Source organism: Lineus longissimus, chromosome 6 (assembly GCF_910592395.1).
Source record: "Lineus longissimus chromosome 6, tnLinLong1.2, whole genome shotgun sequence".
In the NCBI taxonomy this organism is placed as follows: Eukaryota; Metazoa; Nemertea; class Pilidiophora; order Heteronemertea; family Lineidae; genus Lineus; species Lineus longissimus.
The window spans coordinates 373458-400343 of NC_088313.1; the positions used below are offsets into that span (position 1 = coordinate 373458).

The following is a 26886-nucleotide window of genomic DNA, read 5'->3' on the forward strand; positions in this document are numbered from 1 at the left end:
TGATTGTTCTTCACATGAACCGCTTGTTGCCGACAAAGTCAAGACACTTAAGGCGTTACCTCATGCAGTTAAGTCCAATCAACATAACGCCACGTTAAAAGACATGATCAACGGGCTATTGCAATTTGAACGACCAGCACAGGAAGGACGTGTCAAATTTTGTCCTGGATTATGAACGGACACCAATGATGAAATGTACAAACAACCGCTGATTGTGAAACTTTCAATCTAGCATTTGAAATGTTTAGGACAAATTCAAATGATCAACTTAAACTGGTGTCTTCATCTGTCGATATTTTAAAACCACTGATAGGTTTTACAAAAAGATATTTCTAACAAAAAGCTATGAAGGTACTACATTTGTGAACAGGTGGCGCTCCAGTTTGGTAGGATTCGTATCCGAGTGTAGCAGAATGGAATGACCACTGGGAAACGTGTCCTGGTTGGTGACGTCGGGTTAAGGTATGGTTCTACTGAGACTTGGCCCAGAGTTATTTTTGTCTCCATGGAGGTCTTTTTACGGAGGGAAGAGTTGTTCTATTGACGACGCTTGGAGAATGGGGCCTGGCGCCAGAGCGTTCGGGTTCGATTCATACTGGGCATGCGCTTCAAGGCCCGAGATCGTGTGCTTACCGAAGCGCGGCGCTCGAGATCGAACGCGCTAAAAAGGCTAAAAATACCCCGATAAAATTCTATTTTTCAATACGAAGGCTGAGATGACCCCTAACCAAAATTATGAGACCGTCTGGTAGCGTCCTCATTGACAGAAAATGAAACGAAAAACTGACCTTTTCACACCAATGTATGTATCGATGCACTCTTTGCATTATTGCATAATTGCATGCTATTTGTAGTAATTGGTGCGGTAATGTACAAAGTAGACTATGCCAAATAATGTTAGGAATTTGATATAACAAGAGATGTAAGATCAGTGTACGTTGTTGAAAAAACGCTAAGATCTATTTACTTCACGCAATGCTACAGTTTTATCAGATGAAGCGTTGTGGTGAGGCTACAGAAAAAAGACGAGAGTTCGACCCTTCAAAACTTGAAATATTTAACAAATTTGGCCCCTTGCATCAGGTAACCTACATTTATGTGGATGTATGAATTGTAAATAAACCATAGATTTCAATTAACTTTGATGAAAAATGTGAAAGTCACGTATTTTATGTGTGATTTAGATGTCTCTCCGTCTCGTCCATCAGCTGACCCGTTGATTTGCAGTGGTCATCCTAAACAGCGTCCACCAGGTTTAAAGTCGAGTATAAAGTCATCAAAATAAAATTTAGTAGCCATAAACGTAATAAGTACACCATAATCAGTGACCATAAAAGAAAAGATGCGCCAATATCAATTACGAATTTTCATCTTAATACTAGGGCTTGGCCCTTGGCCAGACCTGATACGCCAGTCTACCACCTCATGACCCTGGCTGGACCAACAAACCATCATTGCTATAGATCTTCACGGTAAAAGACGCCAGACTATTACTGTCTACATCATATGTAATGTTGTCCTTTTTATGTACTAAGGCAATACAGGCGAAAATAGACATGTTCTTTCACCCCACTGGCTGCATTGTGCATGTTGTCGTGGACCAGGCCCAGGGCCCAGGCCTGCACCCGCAGCTGCGACAGCTTGCGTATCTGTAATCTGCCAATGCCCACCCTCATCCCAACAATGAACATCCATGAAGCAAGGGTAAGGTATTTGATGGTCACGGCTGGTGCAGAATGATCAAACTGGCAATGATTTTAATTTAAAGGCCTTCTGAGACTGACATGGTCACATACTGACCCATTTTCACACAGTATAAATGGCCTGCTCACTCCTACCCCAGTTTTGGAGAGTGCCCTGTACAATCCTGTTCCAATTGGTTGAATCCGCCAACAGGTAGGCGTTTATATAAATAGAATGCAGAACAGCTGATCAGTCAATACAATTCCTGTTCAGAGCAAGCTGATATTGAACTTGCTGACCATTCAGATTCTTTCTGTGGACAAATATTTTGTGCTGTGATCAGTTTTTCAATAGGATTCACAGTGGGGAATATGCTCTAGATAGCCTTTGTCTGTGACATATTGGATAGCAGATTTTTTGTACAGAACTTTATCTGTGCACAACTAGATTCAGCTTTGTCCTTTGAGGAACATGGACTGAGCCAAATACACTGAACAGAATTATATCGATTTGTGGTTTTAAAATTAAAACTGAAATGGAGGTGATGAATGGTGATACTGTTCAGAATTGGTTGTCCACATCTGACTATTCAAAAACAGATGTGGACGAAATTATTACAGTAATAAAACGGCGAAACTCGCAGCAGACCGGGTCTTCAAATCATGTCAGGTTGGTATTGTATGTTTAATTGTGTCGTCTCTCATTCTCCAAAAATTGTTGTTCTATCTTCGAGTATGAACTTTTTAAATCTTCATTTGATGCATTTTCATGAAAGTTGGACTGTGGTACAGAATCCTGACTGAGGGGTAGCTTGCTTCATTCATATGGCAATATCATACAATACATGTAGTTTGTGCATTAGTGAGGATCATGTCATAAAGTCATCCATTCCTGATACTATACATGAATGTACAGTGGACCCTCTGTTAGTGGACACTTCTCTATTAAGGACAACCTCTCTATTAAGGACACTAGTTTTGGTCCCAAATTGGTAGGTTCTATTCAATTTGACCTCTAATCAGGACACCTCTATCAAGGACAGCAACTGTCAGTCCCGAGGGTGTCCTTAATAGAGAGGTTCTACTGTATGTGTTGTTGAACACATAAGTGACTAACAGTGAGCGTGGGACTCTTGAGGTTGCCTATAAAAACTCTCAGAAGTGCCCTAGTTTTCTTGTCATTCTTGTAGATCTGCATCATGTATGTGTTGGCCTATGTACATGAATGTCTAAACATCTGTGCAGAATTAGAGCAAAGAAAATGTTTATCAATCATGCCCAGGGTCCATTTCAAGATCTATTACAGTGTATTCATTGATGAAATATGGCACTATCGATTTCTGTTTCAATCATGAGGCAAAGGCATCAACATCCTGACTCTCATGTACATCCTGACTCTCATGAAAGGCAAAATCAATTCTGGAAGTAGTAATTTCAGTTTGATACTGCTGTATTTGTTAGAATGTGCAGTTGTCAATTGAATAGTATAAGTTACAACTTCCAGTGGCCTTTTGTCTGATCTTGCTAAAAGTGTGGTAGACCCAGCTGTTGGCTTTCCAATCCATGTTATGGTGCCCGTCGGTCTTAGCTTCACGGAGCTTTTCAAAATGTTGTAATAAAAAATTGGTGGTATCGAGCTAGATTAATTGAAGTTAGTAAAGTGACTTTCCCATTGTCACAATATGCCTCGATGTTCGGTATCAAACCTATCATTTTCAGATTAATTGACCATTTTACTTATGAAATGTCTTGTTTGTAAAAGGGCTGCCCGTCTTCAAAAGAAATGGCCAGAGGAGAGCTTTACGTCACATTGCAATTTATTACCTCAAGATCCTTGTCACATCATGAGCAGAAAACAAACATAATTCTTTGCAGCGGCCCTCTCAACATCGATTCAAATTTACCCTTCGCTCGAGACTGATGGCAAAATGCTCTAATTGCATTGACGGAAATGAATTGTGCATTGATTGCAGAAATTGCAGGGTCTTCTTGACTCTCTTGAGGGTGGGACAGCTTCGTGGTTGACAAGTGTCTGTTTGCTGTAGATAAAATTCAAGGAAGTGCTTGTGTAGTAACTGTGGTGAACTGGTCTGAGCCGGTCAGAGAACTGTTTCTTGTCGACATTATAACAGGTAAGCTAGATCTCATCTGGTGTATAATTTTGGACGTTGGAAACTTCTATCTTAACTCCTGCTTTGTGTATTTTCAGATTTGAGCCAGCAGTGATGGCGACTGATACGACCCCATCAAGACCTCGCCGTCCGAGCAAAACTGAGATGAGAAATGGCGACACACCGGATCACAAAAGTCACAGACGAGATGCTCAAGAGAGGTTTGTACATGCTTTCTTCCCATTCTCTTATTTCGAAATTTTTAACGGAAAAACTCACCACAATAGACCATTCTATTCTTGAAATTCTTTTGACCTAATTTTATTTTGAATTTTTTCTCAGTGTCTGATGCTGTCCTTTGTAAAGTTTGCCCTAGATTCTGTATACAATTTTACAACTTCTTTACAAGTGTGAGAAGTTCTGGTACTGTGTAGAGTAAGGTTTACTATCAGTAGAGACACCTGTTGGTCGCTTTGTGAGCATTGACCGTGCCTATCTTTCTGGTGCCTTTGATGTCCCTTTTAAAATTTGAACTATCCACTTCTTGGATCTGAGCTTTCAGTGCCTAAAAGTGTTTGATTCCTTGGTGATTGATAGTCAGTATAGTGTCAGCAATATTGTATAATAATGATTAGAATTAGTATCCTCCACATATATGCATTCCATTCTGTTGCGTGCTTCGATTGGGTTTCAGTGTTAGATTTGTAATGTCTCCTCTAGTCTACAGGGTGGCAATTCCGATAGGTTTCGAAAACTGAAAGTCGGCAAAATTTCCTCATTCCAATGTTCGTTGTGCCCACAGTGACAATGTGAAAGTAAACTGGTTGTGAAGTACAGTATTGTGCACAATAACGACCCAAGTTCTAGAACGAAAGCGTCTGACTTTTTGTTGTCATTTCCCTTTGATTGCAGCCATGAGACCGCAGTGGCTACTGGTAGCACAGGTGCTGCCCCTGGTGGCCATCATGCAAGTAACTCAGACAATTCTGATAACGAACTCGAATTTTACTTTGACGGAAATAAAGATAAATATTCCCCTCATCGCCCGAGTGGTGGTTTGTCTCTAAGGGAAAATGTTTCTGATCAGTTCGATGGTGAAAATGTTGTCTCTGAGTTCTCTCGCATGAGGCTGCATCGGCAGTTCACCGTGCATACCTTATGCCCTGTGTCAAGGTATGTTCTGTGTTGACCACTAACTGTAGCATGTATCCTCAGCTTCTGTTGTGACTCAAAGAACTCCCAGGGCCAGGCTTCTGTAATTATGTGCCAAATATTGAGCCTAAGTTAGTTGCTGAGCATTGTTGATTTTCTCTTTAGTCACTGCTGTCCAAATCCATGTAAAATTTGCAATGCAATACTGATATCACCTAACATACATTCAATGAGCAGTAGCTTTGATTCCTTGAATCACATTATGCTCTGCCAGAGATCTGTTACTGCCAGTTCTTACTTAAAAAGCAAGCTACTCATTTGAGAGCCACAAAGTTACACAATTGCATGGCCATGGGTTGTTTTTGTGGAAAAAATATATTCAGAATGCTCATATAACAACAAAATGACTTTATGTTTTGAAAATTGCCAACACTGTTTGAGTGTTGCTGATGATGAAATGTGTCTAAAACCTTGAATTGTCAAAAGCAGTGTGAACAGTTGACTAGCTTGTGCTCTGTCCCTTAACCGTTTTTCCAAATAACAGTTAATTTGACTTGTGGAATTGATATTCTGACGAAACAGGATGATGGTGTAGAGTGGATTCCTTGCCTTGTTTTATAGGAGTAACCAAGCTATACATACTGCTACTGGGTTTTCTTCAAGCACCAATACACATCCTTGTTCGCAACTGCACAGAACCCTGCAACTTACCCCGACCATTTGTCTTTACAGAGATTCGTGCCTACTATCCCTAAATCACACTAATTACTGTGAAAAGCTCAAGACTTATCTCGCATAGAAATTCCTGCAGATTTAAGGAAAACACAACCAAAAGTTGAAAATCATTGCTCATGAAACGAGATTTTGGCCTTTGGACGTTTTTACTTTCAGCCCAATCTACAGTTTAATGCAGCTCTTAGTCTTGATTTTGAGTGCACAGAGAAAATAACTTATTTCAATTACAGCATGCCCTATATAATAACATTGTTGTATGATCAATTGGTGTCTTCCTAATTTTGACTGAGAATTTATTTTCACCAATGTTAGTCCTAATCAGAGTTTAGATTAGGTTGGACTTCTTAGGTAATGCTATTATTTTGAGGGGTCTGTCTTCCTTTCAAATAGTCACATAGGCCAAGTGATAGGTAGAATTGGATTTGCAGTGTAATGTGGGCTATGGAGCTGTTGGACTTGGTTGGGAGAGAAGCCTGGAGTCCAATGTTTTATCTAGAGATTTTGCAAAAACAATACATGACTCAATTCCTACTAATAGATCGTAACAGCATAGGTATAGATGTTTGGGACTGGTACAGTAGAACCTCTCTATTAAAGACACCCTCGGGACTGACAAATGCTCTCCTTTGATAGAGAGGTGTCCTGATTACAGAGGTCAATTAGAATAGAAATTACAAATATGGGAACAAAGCAAGTGTCCTTATTATAGAGGTTGTCCTGTTTACGGAGGTGTCCGCTATGGGAGGTTCTGCTGTAGTGAAGAGACCAGGCACTGGTTGACATACTTGGGAGTGAGAGTAACACAGTGATGCTGTTATTTCTGCGTACACAAGCTTTATTCTATGCACTGCTTAAAATCAAAGCAGATGCTTTTGTGCACTGGATGTACAGTCAGTGTGTCATACATGTATGACTCTTCCTGTTGCAAAAAAATGTCGACTAAACTTCAGTGAAACGTCCTGTATATCATGAGGTTTGTTTATATATTGCTGCGTAGTGATGTGGTGCCTGGTAAATGAGTTTCCTGGTGTCATGTGATGCCAGAAAATGTTCCTCTATTGTTAGAATATGGTGGCAACAGTAATCATAGTAATTTATATGTAGCAGCTTGTGTGTTGGACTTGGGGTCTTGAACAGTGTGCATGATCATGAGTCAGGTTGAACCTTTAAATGTGGCCTGGGGGAATATTTAAAAAGTCTTCCTTCTTGAGAGGAGATCGGTGGCAAACTTTTAGGATCTAAGACCGATCCATAAAGCTGACAAATCCTGAGCTTATTGCCTCACCTGGGCTTCTTCATAGAGCCAGTGCTCCCATTTACATTGGTAAACTAAAGAGAGGTTGAGGAGGTTGTCAGGCTAAGTGCTAAATCTTGTATCATCTTATTTCAGGGTGTTTGTCAACAGAAGTTTATACTTGGACAAGATCAACTTCTATGGCTTTGACATGGACTACACACTTGCCGGTAAGTATGGAATTGCACAATTCCACAAACAACACGCCTGATTCATAAGTTCATCCTGGTCATATTTCAAGAGGAACAACTTGTAGTTGTTCATTGTTTGGTATTGATTGGTCTTACTCTTAACCAATCGGTACGATTTTTAATCATGCATATGTCAATTGTCTGCAATAATCAGAACTTTGTTGACTTTTATTTCTCATCTTTTGTCTTTCAGTCTACAAATCACCCGAGTACGAGTGCTTTGCCTTTGACCTTATAGTGGAAAGGTTAATCAGTATTGGCTATCCCGAGTCAATCAAGGAATTTGAATATGACCCCACTTTTCCTGTCAGGTAATTATCACATGTCTGGTTATGATAATTCAACAGCATGAATGATAAGTGTACATTTAATTCATGTCTTACGGTCTCTGTAAATTGATTTGAAAGTTCAGTCTGATTATAATTTATAGAATTTAGAGAGACAAAGTTAAGTTAAAGTCTATTGTAAAGGTTAATTTTAGGGTTGTTTTCTCTTCTTCAACTCTCTCAAATGTCTCTTTTATCAAATCCAGGTAAGTAGTATAGAAAGGGTTCAAATAAACCCCTCTTTTAGATGACAGTGAACTCTAAATGTTTGTGGTTTTATCAGAATTTTAATAGGGGATGATAGAGAATTTCAGATTGATGAATTCTTTACGAATTACAACTTATTTGCCCGCATGGAAAGATTATCCTTCCCTTGTCCTATTCAATATATTGCAGTAAACAAGTTACTAGAACTGACATAAGAATGTGTAGTTTAGCATCTTGTTGTTTAGCAGCAATGTTTACCTGATAAGAATAAGTCTCCCTAGGTACTTTGTTTGTATTCTATTGCGCAGTCAAACAAGTCTTAAAAGTAAACAGCATCTATTGAGGTAATGTACATGAGCGACTACATGTATACAGAAGTACATAGACCTCATTGTTGCCCAAGCTGGAAACTGTGTTTTACGTAGTGAAATAAATAAATTAACATGTAGTGGTCTGTAAAACTGATACAAGCATACAGGAACTACAATACCAAAGACCACACATGCATGCATGCATTACAGTGTATGTATTGAATAATCTGATGATTTCATTAGTTTCAGCCACAGAGTCAAGGGCAGTTGTCCCTGAACACAAAATGAGTTTACCCCATAATCATTCATGATATGTTTACGTTGAATGCCTGGGTGAGATATCAGAAGGATTTCCCGCATGAAATAATCATTTGTTTCAGAGAAATAACAGTTTTGGCTCCGACTAGCCTTCTAATAGTTGATTGTGCCTGCTAATTCACTAACTAAAGCATGCAGTGTTCTCCTCCGAGTATTGAAAGAGGGAAATATGGTAGTAGGAAGTCCCTGAGATCAAAACATGGTTAGTTTTGAAGATCACGGTGACAAATCATTCATAGCACTTCAATAACTCAGAGTTGTCGAAGCAATGGGTTTGCAGAATTAAGTTGGAGTCATATTTTGAATTCAAAAGAGAAGCATGACTGCTGCTTGGCAATCGCTGCTCTGGAGAAATGCAACAGAATGCTGTTCTGAATTCAAAGTGTGGCAGGTTGGGGAGGGGCAGAGATGAGACTATAAATAAGCCAGATGGAACCAAAGCCTGCAAGGACTAGGGCCCATAAGTGTGCCATACTTCCGTGGTTTGGTTCAAAACCTGTGAACGCAGTGGTCTAGGGTGTCTCTCTAGCAGGTAGGGCTAGCCAATTACCCTGCCTCATTATAATCCATGAGTCTTTAAAACGGCCTCAAATGTTTCTATACAACACAAAGAGCAAAGTTTTGTTGCAAATTACGCCCCTCTTTTGACTGGAGAACACTGCTTTTTAACATACTCTTAAGCAGAGGTCTTACCCTCTGTACCTGTAATTTTTTCTCGATATTGACTGCTATTTCTTTGGGACAGGTCGGTGACGACCTCCGCCAACAACGGGCCAGGATGACATCATGAATCACGATGCGTACCCTAGTCTGCCTATGGTACAGTGGTAAACATTTTTGTCATTATGTGTGTCTTGGACAGTCACAATTAATGCTTCCTGGAGAATCTATTGCACACTAATTAAGTATTTTAGCAGTTTCTGGAATGTGAGGATGAATGAGATGCCTCTTAATGGTGAAGGGGAGAGGAAGATCTACTGAGTCCACGTCTGGGCAGTTGTCTTGAGAAACGTTCATCATCGGCATCCGTTACTCTGATCTTAGAATGGAAATCTTACAAGGACCTTTTGTAGGCAGATTGATGTCAGAATCATCCCACTGTCCTGGTAAAGGGTCATTAGCATCATGGACAGTACATGATACAGGTTGTGTGATTGATTGATTGAGAAGTTGGTTGAAGGTGACATTAACCATCCAATCTAGTAATTACATTGAAAAGATTAACAGTGGTAAAAAGTGTTGAGCATGCTGTTACTTGGTATCTGTAGAGAGAAATCATTGGTTATTGATTTGTGTGTCTACGAAGGTGTTGATTAAGCTTGGCTATAGGCTATCATATATTCTTTGTTCACAACACTGTAGGCTCTGGAGCTCAAACTACTTGTTAGATTTATTTGAAGGTTGAGCAGGTTGATTGCATTCCAAGCTTCGTTTTGGCTGTGTGGCAGGTCGCAGAAATTCCTTATTGCAGAGCGGTTTGAGAGATTTTGTTGATCTGTGGCTGAGTTCTGTATTCCTTAGCTTTCCTAAGAAGATTTTGCTGAAACCCTGAAATCTTCAGCTTCCCTACCAGAAAGAGATATCTTGGGTTTATAGTCTGATTTAACTGCGGTAGAGGTGGCTACTGATTTCACACTTGAACCGTCGTCTGTCCTGAAATCTTTGTGTAGATCACAGATTGAGCTGTGCATTCATCGTTGCAACCTGAGCATTTGTACCAGTGCCCATTGGTACACCTCGGTGGAGTAAAGCAACATCTTCAAACAGACCTGCTGAAAGTCCAACGTCGACTACGGGTTTGAACCAGGGACCTCTTGACGGCTAGCTGAGAGTCCGAGCCACTAGTGCACTCCTGACATGACCTGACTTAGATCTGTGATGTGAGACCCTTTAGATCTAGTACGAGTAGGATAAACACTTTTATTGTGGTGAATGCTTGTCTGACCCTTTTCGTGTCTTTTCCAGGGGGCTGTGGTTTGACAACCTATATGGAAATCTCCTGAAAGTTGACAACTTTGGAAACATCCTTGTGTGCTCCCATGGATTCAAATTCTTGAAAATGTAAGTCACGTTTCTCCTGGGCGATTCTCCCAGGATAAGATACCATATTTTGTAATCCTTGACATAAAAAAGTTAACTGTTCTTTTTTTTAATGCTTCGCTATGACCACTAGATTTTTGCTTACTGAAAGTGAGGTCTTTTTGGGAAAAAAAAAAAATTTTTAAATTTTCAAATTTTTTTTATTGCATCTCAGAAATTTTACCAGGACAGGTTGGTGAAATCAAAAAATCACAGAAATTTTTTATTTTTTTTTTCCGACAGCCTCTCAAAGTTTGGAATAAAAGTTTCACTAAACAAGGTATTAAAAAACTCTTGCCCTAGTTGATAAACCAAAGTGGTATTGTGTCCTGTAGCTGTCAGTTGTTCTCAGTGCCTGGCTTATCTTCTCAGCAAGCTCAACCCACACTCATGATTGCAAAAGGTGCCAAAACCCATCTAGCTACTATCTTGTTGACTCTGTTCTCCATTATTTTCTTCAGCCAAGAGATCCGAGAACTGTACCCGAATAAGTTCATCAGTCTCGATGAGAGTAGAATATATGTCCTCAACACTCTGTTCAACCTTCCAGGTATGTTGGATTTAATTCTAATACTTAGCGATAGCCCAACCAACTCTAACTCAGTATGCGGTTGCCCATTTGATAAGCCTTGTGGTTTGTTGTTTTCACTACTCTACTGGAAACTATGCTCAACTGATGGCAGCCCTGGGCTACAGAACAAAGTGATTTTGAATTAGGCATACATGTGCACTCCTCTCTGGCCTCTGCAAAGGTCAGAACATATCACTACATCTAATGCATTGTAAAATCCTGATGTCTAATGTATTCGAGAGTTCAAGTCCTCTATTGATGGCTATTGCCAAGTTGCATATTTTATGCTGCCCACTTGTTTCAGAAACCTATCTCCTCGCATGTCTGATCGACTTCTTCACAAACAACTCTGCTGACTACTCCGTTTCCATCAATGGTGTGAAATCTGGCGAACTTTACATGTCGTACAAGTCCATATTCCAAGATGTGAGGACAGCTGTTGACTGGGTACACATCAAGGTAAGGGAAGGAGAGAAGGGGGACCTATTGATTCAGATAATAGATTCATTATACATGAAAAATATGAATGGCATCTTCTCCAGCGGTTGTTTGCACCTTGGATTGAAGTTTGCAAGGAGTCAATAAAAAAGTTGAGTTGGAAAAAGTACTTCTAGCTATTGTTGCTAATGTGTTGTCTACAAACCTTGATATTCAGTTTACATTGTTTTCGAATCATGCGACTTGATACCCATTTCGATATGATGAGGTCTGACACAATTTCATTATCCTTTCTGCCATTGCTCACCATGGAATATTCCTTTCAGGGTCCCCTAAAGCCGCTGACGGTTAAAGATGTTGAAAAGTATGTCCACAAGGATGATCGACTCCCAGTTTTGCTGGACAGAATGAGGGCCACTGGTGCTAAAACCTTCCTGCTGACAAATAGTGGCTTTACGTACACAGATGTAAGTGACAATCCTATTTTTGCTCAGTGCAGATCCAGGTGTGTATTGCCAGCCTATGGATTCCTGGAGACTTGTCTAAAGGCTGATAAGATCTACAGCATATCAACGAAAAGTAGTAGCAACTCATTTTGACCAGCATTTATATCTGCTTTCTCTAATTTACAGAAAATCATGGAATTCTTGCTAGACTATCCAGCAAAACCAGGTGAAGAGAAGCGAGACTGGGTTTCATACTTTGACTACATTGTAGTAGATGGCAGGAAACCACTGTTCTTTGGAGAGGGAACCATTCTGAGGCAGGTCAACAGAGTAAGTGAAGACTAGTTGATTGGGATTTCTTTTTCTTCTTCTGTGTTCTCTCTGCCTTTGAATTGAAGGTTCCTATCACAGTCCAAGTGCCTTCATACTCGAAAATGACATTATTTTATATCAGTATTTCATTTCTCTTCATTACAGAAAACTGGTGCTCTTAAGATTGGTACTCACTGTGGACCACTTCTAAAACATACAGTTTACTCAGGAGGTGAGGCAGTCTACTTGACAGTTTTCTTCTCATCAGGCTTTAGCTTCCAGATCAACTATCATTTCCAATGTAACTCGTGGCCAATTACTTATGAGTTATCCTGAAATATACAACAGTGCTTGAGCACTTAAGTAAGACAGGAATACTTAATGGATATGTCACTAGCACCTTGATTACTATTTTATTCAATATTAACTTGAGAAATGAGGTATATTGCATGTTTATGAGATCAACCAGGTTACAGTTACATTTGGTTGACCTTAAACCCCCAAGTTTCAAATTTCAAATTGATATTTTGATTATTTCAGGTTCATGTGATGTATTCTCCGAGATGATCGGAGCGAAGGGCAAGGACGTATTATACATCGGCGATCACATATTTGGCGACATTCTCAAGTCAAAGAAGATCCGTGGTTGGAGGACATTCCTGGTGATTCCTGAGTTAATGCAGGAATTATACGTCTGGACGGAGAAGAGGGACGTGTTTAGTAAGTTGGAGAATCTTGACCAAGTGTTGGGAGAATTGTACAAGTAAGTATTTGAATACCAACTTTCCATATGAAAGATTTCGTAACTTCTATCTCAGCTTGTGACATTTCCTGGCAAGTGTCTGTCTGTGTGAGCTCTGGAAATACCATCTCATTATATATGTGCTTGTTCCCCAGATATATAACGTGCATTGCAATCTTAACTGAGTTACAACTTACATGTCTTTGGCTAATCTTGGTGGAGTTGATTTTACCAAGTTGAATCATTAGAGAATTTGTTTAAGGAATACACTTACAATGTTTAGTTCTGAAAGGTCCGCAGCTTCATTTGTGAATGCTTCTCTTCAGAAATTTGGACAGTAGCACCACTGAGAAACCAGATATCAGTAAAGTTCAGTGTGCCATCCGAGAAGTGACGCACGAGGTAGACCAGTTCTATGGAATGTTGGGCAGTTTATTCAGAAGTGGTAAGTTGAAAATCGACTTGATAAAGAGGTTTTGTTCAAAGAAGTGATGTGTTGAAACTGGACTTAAAGTAGAAGTTTTTCCATTGAACTTGAACTGAACAGAATTGTTTGGCAGGCCTTGACTTTGAGGCGGGTTTTTTTCCCCAAAAATTTAGAAATTGGCGATCTACCAGTTGTACAGATACAGCAGTAGCCCACCGTAGCTCAATTGTGTGTCCCAGCTTGCTGATGTCATTAAATGAGTTATAACTTTCCTTTCAGGTTCCCGACAAACATTCTTTGCCTCCCAAGTCACGAGATACGCTGACCTGTATGCTGCTTCATTCCTCAATCTTCTCCACTATCCATTCAGTTATATGTTTAGGGCGCCACCTATGCTTGTGAGTAGTACTAGTTGAGAAATGTATCTGCACTTTGGCATTGATAACTAAAGCCACAGTGAACATTTGATAACAGGTTCATGTATATGTATCAGTTGATCAGAATGTTGGGCAATGGGTTTGGCTTAAGGAGAGGAAGATTTGAACCTTCAATTTATGAATGAAGTACTTATCTGTTTTTGAATATAAAGGTTTTCTTCAAACGTTTTGAAATACTTTCTCACCATCACCTTCCTATCTTCACAGATGCCCCATGAGTCGACAGTGGAGCATGAACGTTCCATCAATTTCAACGGCATGTTAGAAACCGAAAGTCCTATGGCCCCAAGATCAAGAGTCTTCAGTGAAGTGGTTGACAAGAATACTCCACAACTCTCACCGACACCTAAGCGGGTCAAGGTGACAGGGAACGAGAGCCTTGTGCCTAATTTGCGGGCATCTACTCCCAAGAAATTGATCCACCACCACGATGAGGATGATTCAGATGATGATAGCTCTGATAAGTCGTCTGCTTCGTAAATTTGAATGGGTGACTATACAGTGTGTCCCAAAAAAGGAACCGAGATCTCCTTTCAGGGACAAAGTGTATACTCGGTCCTTCAATCTGAAAGTTTCTTGTGATCAATGTTTAACAGTGACCAATAAGGTGACCATACCAGTCTCCTATATGCAATACAGGTTGTTCTAATAATTAATTAGATAATTAATTAGTGGTGTTATAAGCCATGTGTAGATTCTCTCGCATGTAAATCATCATGTTGACTATGTCGGTGGTGTTTCAATCACCAGCATTTCAATTTTCATGTTGTCTGTTTGGTATTGGATTACCAATGAATGTTTTATGAAGGGTGAAATATAGAATTATTATGATTTGGCTAGTTTGAACGAGTGGAAGACTGATAATGAAATGCAATTAATCCCAATTCAATTTTTATTCAGTTCGTATGTGTGATTTCTGTTGAATTTTGCAAGAGGGGGATATTTCTTGGCCATTAGTGACTGCATCAATAGTCAGTCAAAGCTCAAGTAGTTGCAGATGTCAGAAATACTGGGTTGGTTAAAAGCAAGTTTCAACTTGCCATCAACACTTGTTATGGAAGGGATAATATAGTTTCCATTTTAGTGTAAAAGCTTGGCCATAAATACTTCAGTCTTCCTTGATTCCATTTTGTCATATTATTTTAATATTCTCTTTTATTCCACCCCAGTTGATCCAGATAGTGCCATAGACACACTCCATAACTTCAAATGGTCTCATACTCTTACAAAGATTTTACCAGAAATGCTTGAATCTGTATTACTAGGGTTGAATCAGAATGAAGTCATGGAGCATACATACCTACCCTCGCACATACATTGCAACTTGTCTGTCCATTGTTTTAACTGTATATTGATTACAACCAGTTATTTCTGTTATTGGCAATGATTTCAATGTTTATTTTCTATGTCAAAATTGTGTAATGAATCTACTCAGGCAAAGTGTCATTTTAATGACTTTGCATTTATTTAACAGTAGTATTACTAGTTAATCACTGAAATATATGTGTGTATTCTTGTGTTACGGGTTAGTCTGCCTTGTGATACAGTTCATGTATGTGGGATCCATGTTAAACGGCTGATAATAGGAGACAGAAATAGTATAATCTTCTAAACCTTGGTCTTTGTAAATTCTATTCAGGGCCTATTGGGTGTATAAGATGTAGCTTAGGTACAGTACATGTAATTACCAGTAGATAATCTTACATGAGTATATCTTGTTTACGTCTTTGCAAACACCATTATGTAAAAACCTCTTTACTTGAGTATGCCAGGTCCTTTTTGCTGTTAGTTCATCTTGGTCTGTATATCAGACTTTGATAGAGTTCTGCTTGAAAGAGAAAATAGCACTGTAGCCAGAGACAACCCTGGTGAATCAGTGTTGCATTACTTGTGTTAGCGCCAATCTCCACTGAGATAATGGTCTGACTGACATTCCCGTATTCTGTTATCTGTCATTTACTTCTAGATTTGAAAGACTGGTCCAACCGAATGCCTCTTATTATTCAGTTAAATTCAGAGAATGATTCTATCATTCCGAGAATTGTTATGCTTTAAGTTGACTGTATAATTCCTGTTTGCTTATGTTTTTGTAATGTCTAAGGTATAGTCATGTCTGCAGGATTTATCAGCAGTGTTTGTCATGATATGTCTATGCAAAACTTTTGTCTGCGATGCCTTGAAATAGGCATTGCTTTAGGTTTACAACTCAAATTGGGAGAAAGTTAGTGCTTTAAATCATTTACTCAAAGGGGATCGGGTGTGTTATGTGTTGTGATGTGAGGTCAATACCATTGGGAACTGGGAGTATGAAGTGAATAGAGTCATTGTTTGCAGTCTGTTCAAAATTTAATTGGTAATTTATCTCCTGCAGGCTCAAAATCTGTAATTATCAATGTCTACTTATTGGAACTGAATCGAGATTCCTGACTTAAGTTACTGGCATTAACTGGCATTTACAGGCACTGTGCTACTGAAACACTTTGTTGCATTGTTTGTCTTGAAGCATGAAGAACAACCTGTCATCATCTGAAATGCAACAAAGGCACAGATGATGTGTAGTTTTCTTGTATTGGTACAAGTCTTTTTTGTCGCACAGCCTTGGATCTGTCTTATTGCTGTGCACTGTGTATGCCAGTCATTGCTATTATTCTTATCAAAATCGCCCAAAGGCAATCACTGCACTTAATTCAAACAAATTGCTTCATTACTATGCTCGTTATAATGTTGTACATATCAAATAATTTTATTTGATATTTTATGCTATTTAAAAAGAAATAATCGGTTATAGCCATGTCAATCCTCGTTGTCTTGTTTTGTTGCATCAGCACATGCTTTAAAGGAGTCAGTTGGGACGACGGATCACAGCATCCCTGTCAAGGACACCCTGTAATCAGATGGGCAAAGACCACGCATTCACTGACCACTGAAAATCTCGCGGGAAAAGAGTGCTAACTTTGACCAAGGAGGCCCATAATGAGTCGAGCTGTATACTGTAATCAGATGGGCAAAGACCACGGATTCACTGACCACTGAAAATCTCGCGGGAAAAGAGTGCTAACTTAGACCTAACTTAGACCAAGGAGGCCCATAATGAGTCGAGCTGTATACTGTGAGGGCCAGACAATAGATAAAGATGCCAAATCAAGACTGCACACTACAGGTGGCACCATTCAGATGACCAACCTGGCATTGGGTCTCCAGCCCCACTGGTCATCTCCCCAATGCACAGAAATGTATTTAGAGAACAAGGAGGGGTCTTGAGAGGTGATACTGATTGACAGATGGCATCATTGTCGCTGCTGGAAAGCCGATAACCAGCTGTGTGAGGTTTTGGCATATTACACAGGAGAAACTCACCACAGGATAGTTGATAACCAGCTGGGTGAGGTTTTGGGCATATTCATACAAGAGAAAAACCATTTATGTGAGCAAGTATAGTCAACAATATCTTACTTGCACTGAAGAAAAATCCTGGCCTCCACCTTCTTTCCACAATAAATAGCTTACAATTGGATTTACACCATATCTGTGAAAGGCCAGGGATTGTCAAAAAGAATAAGGGTGTCACAATGAAGTGCTCTGCATGAGGACTGAAGTGTTCGACTCCCTAGGCTGTTCAGTAAAGCTCTGCCCATGGGAGAGTTGTTCTACTGCCTCTCATTTTCATCTTGCTGCATCGCATCATCCTGATATTGCCAAAGAAAGTGCCTGACCCAAACTCACACCACATCTTGATCCGGCTGATTGTCCCATTAAATATGATCTTTTCAGTTCCTATCGTGCCCTGAAGATGGCGTAGTTCAGAACTTTAAATGACTTCATGAAAGAACTACGCCATCGCCATCTTCAGGGTAAGGTAGGAACTGAAAAGACCTCGATCAGCTGTGCATCATCCTTGAGCTGTTTTGCATCAATATCGGGTACGGTGAGACCGTCGGCCTCCTTGTAGATCTTTAGAGACTCGGTGTACATGTATCCTGCGCCGTCTTGAGAGCCTCCATTGCAAGGTCTCGTTTATTGTTGTATCGGCTCTCAGCTCCAGTTGGACTGAAAACAATCATAGTTGCAGCTATTATTTTGCTCTCAAGCAGATGTTGTTGTTGTGGTAGAGATCACTCACAACCAGCCCTTTATTGGAGTACTCAATGTAACTGAAAGCGAAATCCCCCAAAAGATCTTGTGACTGTCCTTGCTTGGATATCTTGTGGAATCCTCTACTCAAGTTTTGGTCCGACTATCCCATGTTCTGTGCAGCAACAGCTTCTGACCTTCACGCTGCAAACTACCATTGGTAACAGAAGCTGTCAATAGTCAAGTTCGATGCGGCAAATAGGAGAGGGTCACTGAGTCAACATATTGTCTTCTTTTGTAAGTGTTCTAGTCATCATAAAACTGGTCCTGGATCTAAGTGCTCCAGATGGCTAGAACTCCTCCCTCATGGCTGCTAGTTCAGGGCATTTTGGACACTCTGTCGTATGTCACATCCTTCGAAGTACAAGGGACACACGATCTGCACCCTCGCAAGACGAGTTGCCCATACCAGGTAATGCCAAATCAGTTACCCCCAAGACTAACACTGGAGGTACAGGGTTGTCCGCTTCACTGCCCATACTTCTGTAGGGACGCTCTCAGCAGTTTGAAAGTCCTGTGAATGTATTAGTGTCTTTTTCTCTCAAGGAGCTGCATTGGACACTGTGAGATGTCACATCCTTCGAACTAATTGGACACAGCTCATGTGCCCTTATGAAATAGCAACTCAGGTTAGTTATAGCTCAGTTAGTTATCTCGTATCAGGCACCACCCAAGAAGTACTAGAGTAGTGTTTGAGGAGATGACATGAATAAACACCAGCAAATGCTTCGTCTTCAAGTGACGATTGCGGTTTACCAGTTACTCTAAGCACGGGTTACTCTGGGCAGAGATGGGGTGTCAGTGTCTCTCTCAAGAGCGTACAGCGGACTGTCTGCAGGATGCCTCATCCAAAACTAAAGAGACAGGGCTTTTAAGCACCTCTGTAAGTACAACCATACATCGTAAGGATAGGATACAACACAAGTTTGAATGTCCTGGAATAATTCGCGTCTCTTTACGAGACTAAATCGGACGCTCTGTAATGTCACATCCTTCGAACTCCAGGGACACAAAGATACACACATTGAGCGCCATTTATTTTCCGTGAGTAGCGGAGAAATGGGACTTTGTCAGTAAAATTTTTTTATCTAGGCAGATTTCGCAAGCCCTCACGAGCGAAGATGTATGAAATCCTGCTTAAGTTCGGTTACGCGATATTCGTAAATCGGCTCAATCATTGATACCATGATGACCATACAGATATAGGAAACCAGACAGAGCTCTTCAGAACTGTCGTCATACATAGACGCTGGTCTCCGCAAGGCTTGGAAAAACTGTCTCTTCTTCTCGATCGTCAACTGCTCACATACAAGTTGGCTCTCTCATTCGGGTTTGAAACGGGATGCAAATTAAGTTACGGTACAGACGCTGGGCTATTTCGTCCCTGACCGCAGGCGTGAGGTATTTTTGGTGAAGAAGGTGCATTTGGTAAGTGCATAAATCTCACTTTTCGAGAGTGTCCCCCACGCTGAGAGACCGAAGGACAAGAGACAAAACCCGATGATATGGCAACTTTTATTGGGTAAGTATATAATATATACTACAAAACTTAGAATTAGTGGCCGGCATGCGGAATCAGAAAAGGCTGACCGTAAATTGTTGCACGTGAAGATAGTGTATAGTGTGTTAATCGAACTTGTTGGGAGTGATCCGCACACTTATTTACCGAAGGACAAGAGACGAAGGTTACGATATGACAACATTTATATGGCAAGTACATACATATGAATAATGCAAAACTTGGAATACAATAACACAACGTTGATCCTGCTGACGCCGCTTGAGCCGCTTAAGCAAGCGTGTCAAGGGATCAGATGTTGGGTCAGTGGGCATGCGGGGCATGGGATGGAGGGTGGTGCACTGTGAGTGTCGATAAGGATGGGGGGAGGGGGCAAAGGCAAATGACAATAGCATAATAACAATTGAACAATGTACAAGTCGTAAGTAACCATGACCGCTTTCAAGGTGGCTAGAACTGATTGCTGACCAAAATAATGACATATTCTGTTAACACCAATGGAGCATTCTCTTGTACTGTATTTTAGCCCAAAACCGCCCAATCAAAATGGTGCAGAGACTCGATTGACTTTTAATGTCTTCAAGAGGAAATTGATCTCAAAACTGATATGGGCCTATAGTATAAATAATATCCTCCCTAAAATATAGGCCTTCTGTTAAATTAGGCCTGCCTTAAGAAAAAGGAAGAAAACCTACAACCAATTCCTCTTGAAAACAAATATGTCAATAAGGCTCATCCATACATCATTTGAGTAAAACAATGTAGAAACACATTTTTGCTGTGATCAAGAAATAGCTCCATTGTTGTAATGTTGCACTTCTTGTGCTGTGAAATAGCTCAGATACGGTAAATCGACTGCCACATTGAAAACGGAACAAGAAATAGCAATATTCTGGATCAGCGAGTACATACATGAAGTGCTATTGATTTCAGGAATAAGCACATATTTTGCAAGGTTCACTTTTAACAAAGAGTAACAATGTTCGATGTTTAATTTTCAGGGTCGAAAACAGGCGAGTGTCAACCCATTCTGAGCCAACAGTATGAATTACAACAAGAAAAGGGTCAATTCCGTTGGGAACTGCTGTTCCCTGATCATGGCTCTTGACTACTGGCCTGGAATAGAAAGGGAACATTTAGATACCAAGAAACATTGAAATATACAATTTAAGAAATTGAAGTATTAGATCATTTTTCATGACGTTTTTTTTTAAATCTTGCATTAAAGCATATCAATAATATGTCTATACACATGTTTATGTCTGTGACAGCCTCATTGGCACTAATAAGATGAATCAATTAAATTGAATTGTCAGGCAATGGTGGTCAACCTGCCTCGGGTTTGTCCCAATATCAGTCACATGATGACGGACCTAAAGCCTCATTTCATCAACTGTAGCCAGCTTATCGAGTTTTATCTCATTTACCTCAATTGTGTTCCACAAATCTGGCATCCTGAATATTTATCTCTCAGAAGTGGCCTCGGTTGCGTTGGCTCGATTCTTGGGACGGGACAGCGAAACCACACGAGATGGAGCAATCCACCTGAAAAAATTGAGACAATTCGAATGCTGCTTCAGTGAACAATGGGCGATCTGTTCAGGAGACGTCTTTCAAATCGCCCATTGTTTCATAAACGAGAGCTGGACAGACAGTTCCAGCTACTCTTGGCAGATTTCCTTCTTCCAATGCATACATCGCGTTTTGTCTCGACCACACTTGCATAGCTATTTACTTTGAGGTCACGTGCAGGTCTTATTGGTAATTGCTGGGGTGAAACTTGGTACTGCGGGACAGACTACATGTCCACAAAACGCAATGTCACTGCTGGACTGATTTACAAGTCCACAAAACGCAGAATGGGACATGGACATCATTACCCCAGCAAGAACCCAATGTAACCCCACAAATAGGGCCGTTTATAATGTTTAAGACATGTTTATACAATAACAACGCTGAAGCTATTGCCTGCAGTGACCTTGCTAATGATTTTTATGTGGGAGGGGCCAGGGACCGTGACTATTGATAAAGTCCTCACGATTTTATATTCGTCAACAATGGGGCACAGACTTTCAGATACTTTCGTGACTGACCTATATTACCAGTACAGTCCAATATATATTTCTTTTTTTTGACTGACCTCTATTACCAGTACAGTCCAATATATATTTCTTTTTTTTTGACCGACCTCTATTACCAGTACAGTCCAATACATTTCTATTCTTCGTGACCGACCTATATTACCAGTACAGTCCAATATATATTTCATTTTTCGTGACTGACCTATATTACCAGTACAGTCCAATACATATTCTATTCTTCGTGACTGACCTATATTACCAGTACAGTCCAATATATATTTTATTTTTCGTGACTGACCTATATTACCAGTACAGCCCAAAGATACTATTTAGTCTGTATATTATTCTAGGGCTGGGGTGGGGGATGGGGAAATTCTCCAGTGACAAACTTTTTTATTGTCATTCTGGTAAAAAAAAAAAACACGTCCAAAGAAGAAATTTATTCTCATAATTTTTAACAATGCTCGAAAAAAACTTTTAAAATGTTCATGTGGCGAGTTGCCACATGTACCGACTATACCTGTGGATCTTAATATATATATCATCATTGAAATCCTAAGAGAAATTAAACCAAGACAAAAAAGGGTTCCATGCCCTTGGTTTCCATGTACCGCGAACGATGCTAACGATAGGATTTAGCTGACAGGATTTGGCCACATGAACCCCTCCCTGTCCAGAAGACGCGGGGGTCGTCAGATCAATTTGAAACCGCCATGGACATCACTTCTTCCCCCTCACAAGTCGGTCGCGATGACCTCCATGTGCAAACCATTTTGGCTGTGGATGCCCTGGTAACCCATGTCGCCTAACCAGACATAGCGCGCTGCCTGACTAGAAGTTACCGCCTCTGAGACCCAGGGTTGAGACACTGGGGTCTGCCCCTAGCTGACAGGTGGCTGGAGATCCATATCATAGAGCATACCAACCGTACATAACCGGCTGGACTGGTACACCCTATCAGGCTCAGACTCCCCAACGGAGTCTATTGAGCGCAGCCGCAGCGCCAGTTAATATGGATGGATTTACGTCGTCAAATAACTGTCGACCTGATGAGCATTCGTTCACGGTACATAGAGTTTATCGGGGTTGGGGGCGAAGAGACAAGACCAGGAACTCCTATGGGGTCGCGGGCGCAATGCAACCCGAGGAACGAGATGCACCCAAAGTACAAACTCGAAAATAACTGGCTCATCCTTCGCCATTAGGTGTCAAGTATGTACCACTTATACAGACAGGCGTCATTAACGTTGGGTAACACCTCACAAGGAGCAATACCAAGCATTTTCAAGACCTCATATTTAGCGAAAAGGTGTGACAATAATGATAATATATCAGATCCAATACCAGTCCCTTGACCAAACCCAACCATTTCTTGAAAGTTCAAAGGACGTCGGGGCTTCTGAAAGAAAAAAGAATTGGCCATGACAGCTACGGTAGATAGATCGAAGTGATAGATGGGATAACTGTCTATCTGAAAAGCGAATTTTTTTTTCCTGAACCTTTTGGGCACTATAGTGTACATTTGTACAGGGACTTTCAGCCAATCAGATTTCGACAAATACATGACGTCAGAAGTCTTAGAAACTTCAGAGCAGTTGGTAGAGCGCTCGTCAAAAATGGCAGAATACGATGTTCGATCCAAAGATCGTGAGTTCGAATCCGGTTGTGGACAACATTTTTCTTTTTCTTTTTTACTCTTTATATTTTATTTTTATAACGCGTTTCTTTTCCCCTTGTTATTTAGATTTTAGATATTTTAGTTATTTCTGCTGCCTGCGACATACCTACAGAAAGGACAATAACAATAGCCCATCTCCAAGATCCAAGGGATAGTCCTTCAGATATCATATTGAGCATGAATATACAATGAGACTTGTCTCATGTGAATGGTCTTCCTCCAGGAGGAATATATTTCTCTTCAATGAGACTTGTCTTTCGATACTGCCTCGTGTGTATGGTCTTCCTCCAGTATATTTTGATACTGTATGCTTTAAATTTGATTAACAAGCACAAAACAATACACGCTTACTTCTAAGTTTCATGATGACGCCCCAATGACGACACAGATTTATCGGATTCTGATTGGCTGAGAACCTGTGTACAAATGTACACTCTACTGCCCGAAAGGTTCAGGAAAAAAATTCGACCGACGGCACAAGGATAGCTTTGAAAGCCACCTCGTGACCGCAGGGCCAATGCATTGGTGTCATTATTCACATTTATCATCTTCGTGACCACGTGAAAACATACTTAAAGCCGACATGCATGCATAAAAACCCAAACGACAAAGATAGAAAACACAAACGCCCGACCACCAAAAGACAAACTGCACTTGAAACATGATAGACACTCAGCGACAGGTCTCACTAGACTGCACAAACACAAGTTCATTGACGAGACAGGTCACAGAGAAATAAAAAAATAAAAAAATATTCCTCGAGCGGGTTCGAACTCGGAACACTCGCCACTTCATCCTTTTCGTCTTTTCTAATTTGGCCGTTAGGGTTTTTATGCATGCATGTCAGCTTTAAAGGGACAACCTGGGCGTGGGATTTCCCTGGCCAGGAGGATAATACCTCTGCTTGTCACCATGCGCCGCCACTTATCTCAAATAGCGATTTTCGCCAGTGTGCGAGGCAGTTTTGGACATGACCTGTGAAATTCAGGCAGGCCTAAGTTTACACCCAGTTTTTGTGCACTGTTTATTGCAGTTCAATGATGTATTTCAATTTTCCTGTTTGGGTGGGAAGTCACGGTTCTACTGGAAGCCATTTTTGTAGGAAAAACCACCATATCTCATGCCACAGTTGTCCATATTATACCACTAAATACAAGAGGGGGTAGGCCTATCACTAAACCAAGGTCTTTTCATAACACTAGCCTGGGAACAACTGGCAGGTTTATCAAAGCTCTGGGATGCTGATCTCCGACTGATCCTCGATCGTCGCACAGTTGGCAGCACAGAGGTGAATTGAGACGATTGGTGATCACTAAATCCTAAAGGCTAGAGGGAGGTAATTATAATATGATCTCCACCGCCCGACCCGATGACGTCATTACCGGAATTCAGGGTGGGAAATACCCCAAGTATTTACATCACAATGGCGGCAACTTCAGTTCTGAAGTAATCGATGAGCTAGAAGTTGCCACCCGGAATTCCGGTAATGACGACATCGGGTCGGGCGGTGGAGATCATATTATAATCACCTCCCTCTAGCCTTTAGGATTTAGTGATAACCGAGACGATTGGTAATTTCTGCCATGTCTTCATGTAAATGGCTCTGAACTACTTCGATTGTATGCCTCATCTTTCTGATCCGGTCAAGGTCCTCATCAAACATATCACATGTCACAGTATCAAGGGCTGATTGGTTCAGAGATAGAATGTGTTATGAGCACGTGACACATTGCGCCAAGCACGTGGCGTGTGACGTCATAAAACATGGCAGACATGACCGATCGTCTCATTTTCTTGCTGCCAGAACGATATAGTACCATAGATAGGGTATGGGCTACAGTGTCCTCCTTTCAAAGGTCAGCTGAGCCGAGTGTGGAAATATTCAGAACAGCAGTGGCGGATTTAGGGGTCCCGCATGAGTCATCCCTCTTTGATATTTTAGGGCACGTGTACCTCTCCTCAAGAACCCTCCCCCTCATTTTCAGGATTGCACCTTCGGCTCTATCATGAGTTCTCATTGGTTGGGCAGCGCCCCCCCCCGCTTCTTTCCCAAATTTCTGGATCCGCCACTGCTGCAGAGATGAGAAGTTTCAAAAGAATACATGTATGTGCGATCAAGGAAGTTTCGATAGAGAAAAATAACTCACCACGTGGTGTTCATGTCGTATCTTGTGATAAACCGGTTGGGCAGAATTGGGTGTGCTAGACAGGACAACGTATCTGGCGTCTGCAAGAAATGAAAATGAAAAGATAAGATTGTACATTGTATCAGACAATAGTCGCAAAATTTGGGGAGAAAAAGTTGTGGAGAAATCAGGCTGAACTCACCAACGTTGAACCAGTGCTTCGACTTGGCGTCGACACAACTGAACGCTTGTGTTCCCCAAACCGGTCTGTCATACCAGGAGCACAGCCAAATTCAACGCCCCGTATTGAGTACGTTACGTCAGAGAGGTTACCAAACCACTCATCTATTCAAATTGTGATTTTCAATCAAATTCATTGACCCATACACGAAAATGCTTCACTATATAAAGCTGATTGGTAAAATACTGAGGTCACGGACGGATGAACAGGAGTCGGACAACAAGTGACATAACTTCGCGGAAACTTGGCTTTTGTGGTATTTTTAAACGAGTCTACGTGACGTAACATGATTGTTGAAATTTATAGCCAGTAGTATTCACACATGGCAAATATTTTTTAATTCAAGTTCAAGTTTGCGCACTGAGCGATTGAAAGTGGTCCGTTTTCGAGTACGTTGGGTGCGCTCAGATGAATTGATAGCTTATGCTGATCCGCATGTCTCGCTGAGAGTTATGACTGGTCAAATCTCTATGCTGTGGCCACACCCAAAACTTTGGGGGGGGGGGAATTCCCCAAAAATACAAAATTTCATAATTTTCTCATATTCTATTCCTCTTATTTCAGCTCACGACCGCGAAGCATAAAAAAACGTCTTCCTGCTCGTGAGTCGTCTGTATTAAATAGCAGACGACGACCACATCAATCTTGTGCTCACAGTCAATGACTAACGGATTCCCGGTGTGGCGGGGATAGTAGTCCTAGGGCTGATAGTCCGTGTAACAATAGCCCGCATTGCTAACTGTTTTGGTTAGGGTTAGCGGTGGAATAGATCATGCTGCTTCATTGGTCAAATACAATGCTACCGGACTATGACTCCAGGGGGACTATATCCGCTGTCACACCGGGCTCACTGTCTGAGGGGAAACCCTGGATCCTTGTCCTGGAGAAGGCTAGCGCCATCGATCGATGCTTGCGCTATCTATCGATGCTCGCGCTAATTACCGATCCGTAGAAAGCGCTACAGTTCGTCGCATTCCATATGGGCCGCGCGTTGGCCGATCCTGTATTCATGACGCACCGCACCCACAGTTACGACGTCGCAGAGAACGGGGAGGGGGTTTGGGGGACTCATCCCCCAATGTACTGGCTAAATATGTCAGAAGGACGGGGGGGGGCTCCCCCATGTCAAACAGTTGTGTGAGTTCACTAGAGCTTGCTCTTTACATATTATTGCCAAAGAAAGTGCCTGACCCAAACTCACACCACATCTTGATCCGGCTGATTGTCCCCGATTGTCCTAGACCCAACCACGCGGGCTGTAGCGGAAACAAAATTTTCTTCGTTTCAGACGACAACCACCACACTGAAAGCTACGGCCAATGGGGAATAAA

General features: G+C 41.1%; 1 protein-coding gene across 3 annotated transcripts; it reads left to right on the forward strand.

Annotated features, from left to right (window-relative positions):
- Positions 1-1010: 1010 nt before the first annotated feature.
- Positions 1011-16576, forward strand: LOC135489909 (cytosolic purine 5'-nucleotidase-like). Of its 3 annotated transcripts, none has more exons than XM_064775538.1 (15): positions 1011-1083; positions 3892-4014; positions 4706-4966; positions 7071-7144; positions 7359-7476; positions 10293-10388; positions 10868-10956; positions 11282-11436; positions 11742-11882; positions 12048-12191; positions 12339-12405; positions 12714-12936; positions 13242-13360; positions 13622-13740; positions 13987-16576. In XM_064775538.1, exons 2-15 carry the CDS (start codon positions 3908-3910, stop codon positions 14257-14259), a joined length of 1986 nt encoding a protein of 661 aa, XP_064631608.1. In that variant the 5' UTR covers positions 1011-1083; positions 3892-3907; the 3' UTR covers positions 14260-16576. The 3 variants fall into 3 exon arrangements, with proteins under 3 accessions (XP_064631608.1, XP_064631607.1, XP_064631609.1); XM_064775537.1 differs by lacking the exon at positions 1011-1083 and adding an exon at positions 1911-2352; XM_064775539.1 differs by lacking the exons at positions 1011-1083; positions 4706-4966 and adding an exon at positions 1920-2352.
- Positions 16577-26886: the final 10310 nt, after the last annotated feature.